This window comes from Aphelocoma coerulescens, chromosome 6, assembly GCF_041296385.1.
Source record: "Aphelocoma coerulescens isolate FSJ_1873_10779 chromosome 6, UR_Acoe_1.0, whole genome shotgun sequence".
NCBI classification, from domain to species: domain Eukaryota; kingdom Metazoa; phylum Chordata; class Aves; order Passeriformes; family Corvidae; genus Aphelocoma; species Aphelocoma coerulescens.
In genome coordinates this window covers 21,550,498-21,564,985 of record NC_091020.1, presented here as the reverse complement: position 1 = coordinate 21,564,985, position 14,488 = coordinate 21,550,498, and the positions used below count along the sequence as shown (strand labels likewise).

The 14,488-nt window shown below is 38.0% G+C and overlaps 1 protein-coding gene across 11 annotated transcripts in view; it reads left to right on the top strand.

Moving 5' to 3' along the window:
• Nucleotides 1-14,488, top strand: part of BLNK (B cell linker) — a 92,188-nt gene that overhangs the window by 54,019 nt on the left and 23,681 nt on the right. For 4 of the 11 annotated variants that reach the window (XM_069019730.1, XM_069019735.1, XM_069019729.1 and 1 more), the window contains 3 exons: nt 7,567-7,632; nt 12,453-12,524; nt 12,838-12,894. In XM_069019730.1, coding sequence (XP_068875831.1) covers nt 7,567-7,632; nt 12,453-12,524; nt 12,838-12,894 — 195 coding nt within the window. The remainder of the gene's footprint in view (nt 1-7,566; nt 7,633-12,452; nt 12,525-12,837; nt 12,895-14,488) is intronic. The other 7 variants (XM_069019733.1, XM_069019732.1, XM_069019737.1 and 4 more) reach the window with 3 other exon arrangements.

Below are 14,488 nucleotides of genomic sequence, written 5' to 3'. Positions count from 1 at the left end.
CTTAGATTTTTTGGTAAACTGTAAAAGGACTGTTCGTACTATGTAAATATGTTTGGTTTGTGCTAGCCATAATAAATTACTGAGGAGTAACAGAAGCTTGAAAATTCTGTTAGCATCTTTATCCTAATCTGCTAGTATATACATTTTGAACAAGTTAATTTTCCAGACATTAGCAAAGCCAAATGTGCAATGCTACAAGTTTATGACCTCAACATAAATTACTACCCAGTAAATACTTTAGAAAGAATTGAAATAATGTATCCTGAGGCAATAATATGAAAAACACGAGTATATGTTTTTCAAGCTTAATTCAAGGGGAAACCGGCTGAAGTAGGCTGTTACTACCAGAGGCTATACTATGTGGCTAAGTTTTTCCTTCCTGTCTTAAAATATGGATGCTGTAGGCATCTCTGCAAGAAGCACAGAGGCAACAAATGTGCTACTGAAGCTGTAGCTACATTGCCAGTTTAATTTAGCATAAGTCTGAGTTGCAGACAAAAGAGCAGATCCCTTTCTTCCACCCTCCCAATGCCCCTGCTCACCCTGCCCCTCTCTGCCCTCTCACTGGCACTAGGGTTTCAATGACCACGTGACAAAGCTGGATCTGACCCTGCTGATATCTAAATTGGCAAAAGAAAAAAGAAGTTCGTTTCCCAGCTGGAAGTCCCGTGATTCATCATAACTGGGGAAGCATCGAGGACAGAGAAGAACGGAATTTCCCCTTTCAATGGCAGCCCATGTGGGCTCCATTAAAGTGGCATAGGGACCAACTAGGGAATTTCTCAAGAGTTTTAACACAATTTGATAGGCTTCAGAACAAAACAAACAAAACTGATCCATGAGTAACCTCCATTAGATCCCTGTCAGTGCCACCCCACATCTATGATGGGTATGCTTCTGTTGCTTGAACAAGAACACTTTCAGCCCAAGTACAGCAGTGTTTGTTAGTGGTAATTTTCTGGGTCCATACCAGATCCTGTCTTTATTCATTTCCCTGCAATGACTTTCTGTTTCGTCTTCTTGTTGAAACATAAAAGCCCCTTAAATTCTTTTAAATTTCTGCACTTGCTCTCCTTGAGCAATCAGGCTGTAGGGAACTAATCCTTCAGGGAGGTACAGCACTCAGTTTTAACTGGAACTGTATTTTAGAGTAGCCTAATGTGCTGATCTTCCTCCTACTGCTTGAAAACCTTTCAGAAAAGTGGAGTAACTCTTGTGAATGCGGCTTCTTGTTTTTTTGTTTTATAATGCATTAACTTATCCAGAGAGCTGGTGCAAAAAAAAAAAAAAAAGGCTCAAAACAGAGCAGGTCAGTTACAGAACAGAAAATATCCTCTACCTTTTATGTCAAAAAGTGACATGTAATTCACTTACATATCATAATATCTAATTATTTTCTGTAATCCTTATGGTATTACTAGTATAGTTGGGATAAAGGGAAGAGCAATCTGGATAAGAGGGAAGATGTGTCCAAACCTTCAAGTGTGTGTGTGTGTTTGTTTGTTTCCAGGTAAATTCAAATGCTTAGAATGGGTTCTTTCAATATGCAGAACTCTAAGTCACCTCAAAGTACTTACACTGTTTACTTTCATGTTAGGAATGATTTCTGTCAAGGATGTATTATCCCTTTACATGCTACTTTTTTATTTACTCAGTGAATATTAGTACTTACCAGTACAAGGAGGACTGTCAGCATTTTTGTAAAGATTGCGTAGAGGGCATATGAATCAATTAGCCTTTCTGTGCTTCTGTGTGTACCATGTAAACACACACCTGCTCTAACTATGGGGTTTGCCTTTAGGCAAAATAGTGGATGATTCAAAAGTGAGTGGAATAGGATGTTTTTGAGACTTTTAAAAAAATCAACACTCTTGTCAGAATTACTATAAACTATTGTCATTTCCCCTTGTGCATCTCCCAAGCACGGGAGAAAACAATTCCTTGTTCCTTCTTCCTCTCAGATAGGTAGCTGTAATTGACTTCTTCTGATAAGCAAACCTCTTTGAACTTTTCTTCACAGCTTTGAGATAGCTTTACCGATAAAGATCAAAGGCTCAGTGCCTTGAATGGATGGTTTGGTGTCACAGGTTACCACCTCCAGCTCTAAACTTCCTCTTCTCCCATCATGAAAGCCATTGCAGGAGGTGGATAAGACCCCAGAGTGGATGAGGGGTTGTAAGGCCCTACCTTGGACCAGTAGCTACTGAGGTGGTTTATCTGACTGCACCTCAAGGATACAGCTGTCTCTCTTACACATTTTTATGCATTTTACACATATCACAGCCCCTGAAAACACCAACTCTGACCCAGGTGGCTGATTCCACCTGGCATTTCCTTGCGAACAACTCCCACTCTTGCTGTTCCAGGTAGCATATGATATAAGGGTGTGTGCATGTGGAGATCTGAAGCACCTGAAGGAGGTCTAGTGAGGAATTAGATGCTTTCTATAATTGGTATTTCTTTTTGCTGTCTACCAAGAAATTAGAAGGGAGGTGGAAGGAGATAGAGTTGTTTTATAACATTGCATTTCACTGTCTTTGAGGCACTAAACTGACAAGTAATATGAGAATACATCTTAGGAAGGCTCTCCCAGTTCATCAAAATCCGTGTTCTTCCACAAAGACCATGTCAGGAGCGTTGCTTTCATGGAAGCCTGGCATAGAAAAGGTGGTACTTTTCTAGTTTGTTACTTCAGTTTGAGAAGATATTTCAACATAAGAGCTTCATGCTTTTCAAAATCTCAAGTGGTACTTTTGCAAATCCCCTTCTAGGTAAGCAGGTTCCCCTCCTCAAAAGGAAGCAGGAGTCTTCCCCTTTTCCCAGAAACAATAACTTTCTTTCTTAAGTTGGTCACCTGCATAGCTGTTTATAAAACTGAAGGATAATAGAAACACAAACCAAAGACCAGCTGGGGAGAAGGTGGTGGAATAATTGTGCTGTGAGAAGCCATAAAGGAGGAGTCTGGACTTGCTGTTCTTTCTTTGGTTTCATATTTTAATGTGGGGTATTTTTTAATTAACAGAGGTAGCTGTAGTAATTTTTAATTTTCTGCTCTTTGAGTTTTGGTTTCTATCTTCTAATAACTTAGCTTTTATTCTCCAAATTCCATTATACTCATCCTTGCTTTATGTTTTGTGGCTCTTTCCTGTAAAACTTTATAGCTGAGGCAAGTGGGTATTTTTGGACATTTTTTGTTTCAAGTCTGAATTTGCACTTAATAAATCCCATTCTAGGTTTCTAATGTAAACTATTTAAATTTGCCTGAAAAAGAACCCAAACAAACAAAAACTCTGAGAAACAACAATTTTTTGTTTAAATGTGATCTGCCTTTCTTAAGACAAAAGTGAGTGCTGCACCTACCCACAGTCTTACTTTAAGTGAATGGATGTAGTAATCTTCAGAAAATGTGACTCTCTAGGCACAGAACTACAGGTTGTCCTGTCAGTGAGAAACAGATGTACCCAAAAATGTGTAAGAACTGCAATTGGCATGCAAATTGGCTGACTTAGTGTGTTTATTTTTTAAATTATATTTACTATTTTAAAACCAATTCAACTTCATCAGTTAAAGATCTAACTGATGTTAGGAGAAGGAACATACGGATCCCTTAATGGTGAATGTGTCAATATTGCTTGCAAAGCTGCCCTAGCAAACGTGTGAATATATCATGTTCAAAATTCTGCTCTTCTTTAACTAAAGAAACTGGTTTGTGAGTACAGATGGGGATTTTTCAAGAGGCAAAACAGATAAATTCAGACAGTCCGGTAAACGCCAGAAATTTAAGAAGGTATAATTCTCATCCCCCAGATAAACAGAAATAGGTACGCTTGTAATAGAGAAAATTTCCTGTAAATCATTTAAAATTAGTTTCTGTTTTGCTACCACTCCCCACTGATGCTGCAGTCAGCCCTGTTTCCAAAAACATTAGCAGGACCCCTCTCAGGTGCAAGTGCTCACAGCCAGACACCCTGGAGCAATTGTCCCTCTGCCTACTCAGAGACCCTGCAAAATACTCTTGCTATGGGCTGTCACTCCCCTGTGACAGAGGCAGCTGTACAGATAAAATACTGACAAGCAATGTGTGTGCTGAAAGTGTGAAGTACTGGATTCACTGTGCACAAGGGGGTGAACTGTGCTGCTCATGCACATGGGAGATCCCTCCCTGTTTCCAGGAGCGGGGACAGCTCATGACCACTGGGGAGCCACTCATGCTGGCTGCTCCGAGCCATAACACACATATTACACAATACATACTGGTAAATGTCTTCACAGATTTTAATACCCATAAATACAATTTCTCAAAAACTAGTTTAAATGTTTGGAGAATTCCATACTACACATCTGTTTGAAATTAAGACGGACTTCTCTTTCTCAAGTCTGGGGACTCTCTACCTCATCTCACATCTGAGTTGAAAACATGTTACGCACTTTATTCTTCTTCATTTTTCTCATTAAAAATGATTTTACCTTTGGAAAGCTTTTGTAGGAGGGACTGTATGCAAAAGAGCCAAAGGCTTCCAGGTGATGTTTGAAGGCGGGGATGTGTCACAGGCCAGGTCTACTCATCATCCTCCCTTCATCATCCCATGTTCCTCATAAGCTGAGCTGTGACCAGATCAAAGAGAGGGTGGGTTTGTTTCATTTTGTTTTATCTCAAGGCAGCTCTGCCAGTCCTTGAGTGCAGCAAGGTATTTTGCAAATACACAGCAAATCCTTCTTTCACGATGTATGGTATTTACAACAGTAAAACTGTCCACCTTCCTTCACATCTGTTTCACAGCTAGTGACCCCTTTTTCAACAGATCTGGTAATTCTGAATTACTGGAGTTTCAAATTGATAAGATATGAAAAATAGCAACGCAGGGCTAAAAAGTGTTTTATTTTAGGTTTCTGTCGTTTTTTGTTATTCCTTCCAACATGTAGAATTTCTAATGTATTTGTAAGAAACATAAAACTTTTTAGAAGGACCTACAGCCTAGACTTCCAAACTTACTACCTGCAGAACTTTGAAAATCTATTCTGTGTGCTATGAGATCTGATCAAAGGGTCCCATCCAGTCTGTACCAGTTACAATTATACTGTATCTCAAAATATCCATTGCTGAAATGTGTTTTCAAAGATTGGCAGTAACACAGACTGCACCTTTATCTGCAAACCTGATTTTGCATAGAAAGATCCCAAGTAGGTTTAATGAGGAGTTGGACCTTGTAGTTAAAGAAGCAACTTTAAGTTTTACCTCTTGATTATCTTTAATTATATGCAATGCAATGTAAGACAAGCATTACTCATAATTTTCATTTAGAGTACTAGCTGATGGAGGTCCTTGAGTATTTCTAGTATCTGCTCATCCCAAGAGAACACTAGAGAATAAACATTAGTTGGTAATGAGGTCCTGACTCAGACGTGTTGTGAAGAAAGAGGGTTGTAGTTACATACCTGACACAAGGGCTGCCTACACTGGGCCATGGGAGCCCCCATTTCCTAGGTATTCTCGGGGCTGCTGCTCTGGTAAGGTCCTCTCACAACAAACCTGTTTACTTGGAGTATAATCTCAAATATTTGAGAGGCATACAAGTATTTTAGTGCTAGTCAGATATATAGATTCAGTCAAAACTTTAGGTGTATAAATGCCCTTCTGTGCTTCACTTTTCTCATCGCTCTGGAATGGCCTTTGGGCTCGGGGTTGAGGCCCTTAAGATTTGGAGAACCCTCTTGCCATAGACTTTTCTATCTGACTCTCATTTTTTTCTTCTCTCTCTCTAAGATCACAAATCAGACAGCTCTTTGTAAAACTTTTCAGTTGTTGTCTTTTATATGGCCTGCCACCTCAAGAAATTTCAGCCTCCAGCTAACTGGACAGACTGGTTTTTGCAGCCCATTCAACTCTATGGGTCAAAGGGGATTCCACTTGAACTGGAGATCAGCTGTGCTTGATGACTTCCTACACTTCCCACTTAATGAACTGGTTATCTGCTTACTCTCACATGCTTCAGACAAAATAAATTCTCCAGGGGCAACAAACAAGTGTTCTAACAACTCCTATAAGAGCTATGTAACTTTAAAGACTGAAAAAATTCGCACAAACACATATTAGGTACTCTCTAATTTATCAAAGCTGTAATTAGAAATCTAAATGACTCCATAAAAAGAATAAGAAATAAGAGACACAGATTTGTAGGAAATTTGACTATGCAAAAAATGGGAATGTTTTGATTTCAGTCCTTCTGCATGGAAAAAAATATCATAATAGCACCAGTGCATGTGATTAATTTAAATGCACCTTTTTAAATAGAAATATGTAATAAAATGATCTTTTAAATGATAGCCATATTCAAGACTCATGGAACTCCCATGACACTCTAATCAATTCACCTAAATATGATCAAATGAAAAGCCAACTAATTCAGGTACCTGTGCTTATCAATTTTGTGGTGGATTTTATTTGCATTCATGTGTGATGATTTTTTTAGCAACTAAATGACAATATAGAATAAAACCAGTAATGTGAAAAAAGCCCACCTTTTCTCAAAATAAAGCCATAATTTTGCTAATGTAAAGATGTATTAATGTCAGTGATGAGCAATAAGCAATATTCAGATAGAAATCTACTATTAGGCTTTTGTTGGTGGTGGTGGACAAACAACAACAAAGGAAATGTAACTGATGCTGACATGCATCCCTAATTGAAATCTGGCAAGCCTTTCTGAAAGAAATACAAGCACTTGCAGACAACCATTCTCCTCAAACTAGAGGAGATTTAGAAAGGTTTAGAAAACCATTTAGATCTCCTCTCATTCTTTTCATTCCTTATTACTTTTCATTGATGGACACTGCCAGGTGCCAGCTGGGGCACAACACAGAAACAGCAAACTGCAGATGATGGCTATTTTTGATGTTTCAAGCAGAACCAGAACCTGAATCTGTTAGGAAAAAAAACCCCAACAAATACAACAGAAAAGCAGAAGTTCTTCTGAGCTTTTCACCTCAGATTTCATGTATCTGGTTAGTTTAGATAGTAATCCAAACTACTCTTACAGATGTAGTACATTGTTGTTGGAAATTTTGGAGCATTTTGTTGTACACCTGTTTCTCACAACTATAAGTAATTCATTTCTTTATATTAGCACTTTATCATTTTGCTGTAAATTAATAGTTTGAGTATTCAGCAGGAGTTAAAGATGTGCTTGTGAATTATTTGTCCACGATTGTCATTATATTTAAGAAATCAGAGGACATTCTCATTATAGCTGTGCAGTATTGTAAAGTCAGTTCTAGATAAAATGTTAACATTTAAATATTCTAAACTATTAATTTAGGCAGTGATTTATTTTTTCCTGATGCACTTACTCTTAAATTGATTGTTTATACTGTACATAATTGTATTAAGAACAAGGATAACACAAATAATGCTAAAGAGCTCTTAAAAAGGGAGGAAAACTTCATGCACAAATGATTTAACAATTAAACTACTTATTGAAGATATATTAAGCATATTTTTCTTAATTTATATTAATGGCTGTTCAGCCACTTGGTAATTTAATGCTGGCTTTGTTTAATATCTTACAGGAAGCTTCAAAAGATGGTGCATGACATCAAGAAAAATGAAAGTGGGATAATAAACAAATTCAAAAAGTAAGTTTGCAATGTCAATCCCTAGTTTTATCAATGTGGGGAAGTTTGGATTATGAGCATAGTGGTGTGTAGTACTTGGATGATGGGACCATGTCATTCTAGAGGGATGTACTTCAGTGTGTGTAAAGAGCTTTGGTTCAGACTGCAATGTACAGAATTGTCATCAGTATTAAGACTATCATAAAGTAGTTGCAGAACTGGAGTCCAATGGTAGGTTGTGTTTGTAGCCTTGAAAAAAAAACAGTATGAGAGTGAAGAGCCTTTTTCTTGAATGTTCACTGGGAATGATCATTGCTTGTTGTTTGCATGTGTGCCTTTCTCCTTAGGCAACTGTTTAGGCTTCCTATTGCAATTAAGTTGCATTTGAGCTCCACCTTGAACCAACTGGTCAGACATCATGCTTAAAATTCCCATAAAAATGCTAAGTCCTCCTGTGTTTTGCTCTCATAAAACAAAATCCAGCATTACCTAGCACCCTTATTCCAGTAAGATGTGCTGAACAACATGCAGATTGGTGTCACGTGCATGAAAGTATCATAAAATATTCATGTGTATTTATACATAGAAACAAATCCAGTAATTCTGCATCCTTGTCAAATGAGTACACTATTCACTGTTTCCAGTCAAACATCTATTTAAAGCAATTAGCTGTTTAGCACACTTTTCTTAATGCAACAGCTCATTTGCATTGAAATTCCATTTGGGTGCGATTTTCTCATTCAGATATCTTTCTTTACGTGGGTCATTGGCAACAAAAGTATTAAGTACTTTTAGAAGTTAATTACTACACCCTATCTGCAGTGTTTCCAGGACAACCATATTAAATTTGAGAAATACAGCTCTTGTATGTAAAAGACACAACGGAAACACTGTTTTAAATTGTTCCTAAAGAGGGACCATGATGGCAGTTCAAGGGAAACAGCTAATTCTGGTATGTATGAAACTATCAGTCAGCTATTGGCAGAAGCAGTAGGGCCCTGCCTGGTTTGGCTATGCAAGAGCTCTGGAAAGCCAGGCTGGCTCAGCTCTTGCCCCTGCTGCCAGCCCAGGCGGGGCTGGTGTTTGTGGGGCAGCTGCCAGAGGAGAGGGATGCACTCCTAGGAGCAGCAGGACTGCCTGGCTCTCCTGTTCCCCTGGCAGGAGGAGTAATCTTGGGCTCCAAGCCCTCCTTTGTGCTCTCATTTTCACAGCTGTGTTTCTGTCCACAGACCTTGAGCAGGCTCTGATGGTAAAACACCTGATGTATCAGATAGACTTTTGAGATAACTTTTTTCCTTTACTCATCCTCTTTCACTCTAAAATTGCTGCAATTCACACTTAATCACAGTCACTTGGTATACTTACTTATTTCCACAAGCACAAAAGGAGGTTTTCCCTTAAAATGACCCTCTTTCAACTACTTGGGGTTTTAATTTAATTTGCGGTTTTGTTCTTAATACAGTGACTGCCTGTTCAGCACCCATCTACAAAAAAGCTCTTTTTCACCTGGGACATGTTCACAGGGAAGAACTGCTAAGCTGTCAAGGCTTTTGGTGGTGTTTGGGGGGGAGGGGGTTAAAGAGGGTTTCTTGCAGTTGTTGCTTTTTAATAAAAGGGTGGCTTCCTACTTCACAATAGTTTTTTATATGCAATTAATAATGTTCCAGTGGCCTCAGTTCAAAAGCCTCAGACAGGAAAGCAGGTGACAGAAACAACAGAAGCATCTAAAGTTTATAATTTGAGGCTATAAAGTGTCTCCCATAGTTGCCTGAACGTTAATTCTGTTGTTAATCAGTTGCTCTGATTGTGTGTCCTTCCTAAAAAGTAAGAGACGAAGAACAGAAAAGGGAGAAGTGACATGAGAGCCAAATGTAGCAGAAGCTGGGAAGGTCATCATTAAGTGTCAGAGACAAGATTGCTGCTATAGCACTGCAATTCTTTGATTTACTAGAGATAAAAAAAAAAAGAGCAGACTCATAAAAACTCTCTTAGAGTATGACTGCAGCACAAAGCTCACATGTCAACTCTCCAAGTTATAAGAACACAAACCAAGGTGTAAAAACATAATAATCTTTCTCATGCTACTGTGATTCATCTGAGTCATTAATCTTTTTTGCAGTTATGAAGATCAGAAATTTAGTTTTTAAAAATTGAAGAATTTCTAATATTTGCACATTGCTTCGGAGCTCAAGTCTTGAACCCAGCACATAATGAGACTTGCAATAAAAACAAGAGTTGACAACACTGATAAGATGCTAAGCTTTACAGAATTAGAGCTGGCTGTGTTCCTCACTATGCGCCCTTTGGGGGCTTTTTTTTGATTGTAGATGCTTTTTCTAAAACATGGTTATCCAGTTGATCACTACTTCCATTTCAGTTAAAGGATTGTTCTATTAAATGTCAAGGTTCTAAACATGACTGAAGCAGGAAAAAATTTATTTTAAGTGGGCTTTATGTGGCATAGATTCATCCATATGCTGGGGAAAAACATCAAAATCACACCTATTATAAGTAGAAATAATTTTAGAGAATTCAAATAGTGTACTTGCTTATCTGAAGCCTGAAGTTATCACACAGATGTATATGGTAAGCCTCTGCTACACAAATTGAAACAATTATCAAATATTCACAAAAAACTCTGGACTTACTAGCAGTATTTGTTAAAACACTTCCAAAAATCTGGATTGGCTCTTGATTATGCAGAAATGTAAAAGTTCTTGCATCAAGACTTTTGCTCTCCAGTCTAGTTCATCTGTGGGGTGCAGGTGGGGAGGAATTAGTCTACTATCCATGTGTGTCTTAAAAGTCTGTGGAAAACAGGCTGAACAGTCCTGGTAACAGGAAAGAAATTGACAGGTTGTTTTTTCATTGCTTAAAAGTTCCTATTTGTTTCCCATTCCCACTCAACATTTGCTGGCCGTAAAAATATTGGCCACTTCAGGATAGCAGTCACCTGCTTTCCCTTAATCACATGCAAAACTGTTTACAACACTGAGTCCCAGCTGCTGTGCAGATCACAGTGTCAAGGAGGATTATGTACTCAGGTGTAGAAGCAATGAGTGTAGCCAGCATTGTATAAACAATGAGAGCTGGGGGCATTTTTTTTCATATTCACATCCTTTATACAAAACAGGGAAGCAGAGAAATCATAGGTTTCATGATGTAGGATGGTTGCCTATGCTTGAAACACCCGTAAAGACATAGCACTCATCTGTAAATCATAAGCTTTAAGCCTCTAGGCTTTGTTCAGTGGCATGCTGGCTCCACTGAGGCCGATGCTAAAAGACACACTGCGTGTACAGCAAAGTCAGGACTTCACCCTCAAGTTTTGGTACGTGCTGACCTACTGTGCTGAATAAGAAACAAGAAGTTCAATTTATTCACCTTGTTGTAATATCACACCCTTCACAAAGCCATCAGAAATCATGCAGTTGTAGTGGTGTTTCTGACTGCATACTATCCAAATATATTTCTTGAACATTTGCCATGTGACCTGAAAAATGGAACAGAGATGCTTTACCCAGCTTTTTAGTTGGGTATGTCTTTGCTTTAGATTTGTGTGGTTCATTTTTTTATAGCGTTTAGGCAGTAAGTTTAGGCAGGAAAATAGTTGCTGTGTCACTAAATGTCTCTTCAACCTGCATAGCTCCAGGTAAAAGACATTTCATGATCAAACCCTTGGCAGAGGGAAAAGTGATATTTTATGAACCAAGCGATGTGAGAAAGTACTAAAATCAAGCTGTACCACACTTAGAAAAAGAAAACAGGAAAAAGTATAATACCTAATTTTAACTGTTATTCTGAAGGAACATGAAAATCACTGTGTAGCTGAATAGAGTGTTTTGAGTGTCAAGATTTTTATTACTATAATTGCCATAGCACAATGTAAGAACATGTGTGAAAGAGTAGTAATAACACTTTCAAAAACAACCAAAACGCTTTCAGTTACTTTTATCTGGTACAATTGCCACATAATTCCAAATCTGTAACAAACTATTCCACAAGGTTATGAGAACACAGTTCAGGAAAAGTTAATTTGTTAGCATCACACCTTTTGGAACTCTGAAAATGCTTCTGGCAAAGTTAAACTAATTTATTGTTTAATCACAAGTGTGATGAGCTAGTGCACTTAAAGATAATATCTACTATAAATACTCAACTCGGAAAAGATACCAATATAATTTTTGTAAAAACTATTATGTTAAAATGGTTCCTAAGATGGAGTGGACGTTGTACAGACTTAATAATACAAAAAGCAAAGGACTTTTGAAAACAAAGAGTTTTCAGGTGTATCTTAAATGCTGGGGGAGTGAGGAGAAACACTAGTGGGGAAATGCACCTGTGGGGAAATTTAAGTGCTACACATAAAGGTCTACTAATATTTATGTTTGGTTATGTTTCTGGGCGTAGCCTCTAAAAACAAGCGTTGCTAGAGCAAAACACCCAAGCCTCCGCTGCAGTTTATTTTAAAATTCTTCAAAAAAAACAAAACAAGGGAAACAAATATGTGCTACAAATTCGTAATTAATATTTGCAGTTCCTACAGCACCACATATGAGAGAAAAGTTTAGTACATGCCTAAATGTTTTGTTGGATCAAGCTCAGCATATTGTAGGGCAAAATCTTGGAATACATTGTTTTAAAATGCAATAATTTACTCTCTTATTAGTTGTTCTGAATTTCTGTACCCTGCACTCTGTTCTTGTGTGAGAGGCATCTATAACCCATTATATAAAATGTCTCAAGTGCTACCTGGTTATTTGTTGAAGCTACAATGTGTGTACTAGGATTAAATACATTTAAATATGCACGCTCAGTTGGATGGCATTTGATTCTTCCAGTCCTTTCTCATTAACTTCGGGGAACAGGACAGAGTCAATTGCCATTCTGCAAGGATCTGTGTGGATAATGAGGTCAGTGTCTGCAATAGCTGGGTAACCACGCCTTGGCATAGGGTTGTGTCTTTTGATGAGTTTGTGTTGTGGTTTGCACATTGGGTAAAGTTTTGGCTCCTGTAAAGTGAAGCTCCAGGTGACTTCAAAAGAGCTGGATTCCAGTTCTGGCACTCAGAAAATCATACCAGTATAGTGAAAACTACTTTTTAAGTGGATTTGAATTTTAGAATAAATAACATATTTGAAAAGATTCTAGCAAATATAGATGTGGCCGTGAACTGTTTTAGCTCTGTGACAGAAACATTGTTTCTTTTCTTCTATTGATATTCAGGTTCCAAAATGAACAAGTGGCCTTAATTTGCAAAACTGGGAAAGATACTTGGGATCGGTATGCTATTCCATAGCTGCACCATAGCATGATAGACTGCTTAGACACAGACCTCTGTTCTGTATTTCGTGTGCTTTCGTTATAACGTATTTACATTTTCTGCCAGGGCCACTGCCAGGATTTACAAGAGTAGCAGCCTAGAAATGGGTGATGTTGCTTAAGCCATGTACTTAATACCATGACACAGACAGCCTCTTACTGTTGCCTCAGTTCCACTATTTTCCAAGTCTCCACCATTTCTGAACAACTCATGGCAGACGTGTTGCAAAATACATCAAGAGATCTTGGTCTCCCCTCCCTAAGACCTGAGATGAGCCCTGGCAGTGGCCCTGGGATTTTCTTTCTAACATGGCTGTGCTAACCTGGACAGAAGACCAGAGCAGAGCTGTTGAGAATGCTTTTTAATTTACTGTTTGTGCACTGTTATATTATGCTGCAGGAAGTTAAAACCTCTGAGGAGGCAGCTATCCATCATTAGTGTTGTTAGCTATGAACAAAGCAGGTTAACATTGCAAAAATAATCTTCCTGGTTTGATTTTTGTTTGTTTTGGGGGGTTTGGGCTTTTTTGAGTTTTAGCAATGCCCTCACCATTTATTCATTGATTCATGTATGTGCATGGGGTGGTTTTGGTGACTATCTGAACAACAGAATTCCATTAATTCAACTCAGAAGTAGCTAAAGCATTTCTCAAAACAGGCAGGTAAAGTTTGTAAGCTGATGAGGTGGTGCCAGCATGTCACCACCCTGAGTTACAGTGTACCTGAACAATGATACCTAGGCAGCAAGCTCAGGACCTAAATACTGAATGTCAAATTATTGTGGTAAAGCAACATTTTTAAACACTATTGCTCAGAGATCCAAAAAAAATTATTTCAAATTCTTTAGGGATTTTTTGGTTTTTAATTATTTGCTTATTTTTGCAAATGAATTTGTTAGGACCTGACTGAAGAATGAGTGAAGTCATCAGTTCAGTGGAGAAAGCTTCAGGTCCATGGTGCGGTCTCATCAGTGCTACAGGGTACTGTCAGACAATGTTCAAAAGTCACTTTAAAGAATAATTTTTTGTCATAAATTATCTTAATGTTTTCTCTAGCTACAGAAAAAACAAAGGGTTGTAGTTTTTTCCCTCTGCAGAGACATCAGTCTGGCCTCTGACATCACACATGCACTGTTCATCTTGACTTTAAACCCAAATTCTTCTCTTTGATTACAGGGTAGTGAAATAATTCAACTGACTGTAATTCATTGTCTTTTTTGGACAGCTGCAAGTTAGTAAGGAGGAGTATACATGACTACATACATATATATGTGTGTGTGTGTTTACACCTATTATGTGTACTCCTGCTTGCTGAATATATATACATGCACATACATATGAACCTGTATAGCCATAAAGATCCTTTCAGTATTTCTACAAATTATCTTTTGGCTCACTTGTAACAGTTTTTACCAAAAAAGGGATATAACATCATAAAATAATAAAAAGTAGAATCTTTCACTGAGAGACCTGGTATACATTTAAACATTAATCAGCAAATAAAGTACATGCAAAATTACAGTTCTAAAAATACGAATGGAGAGTGCTACACCACT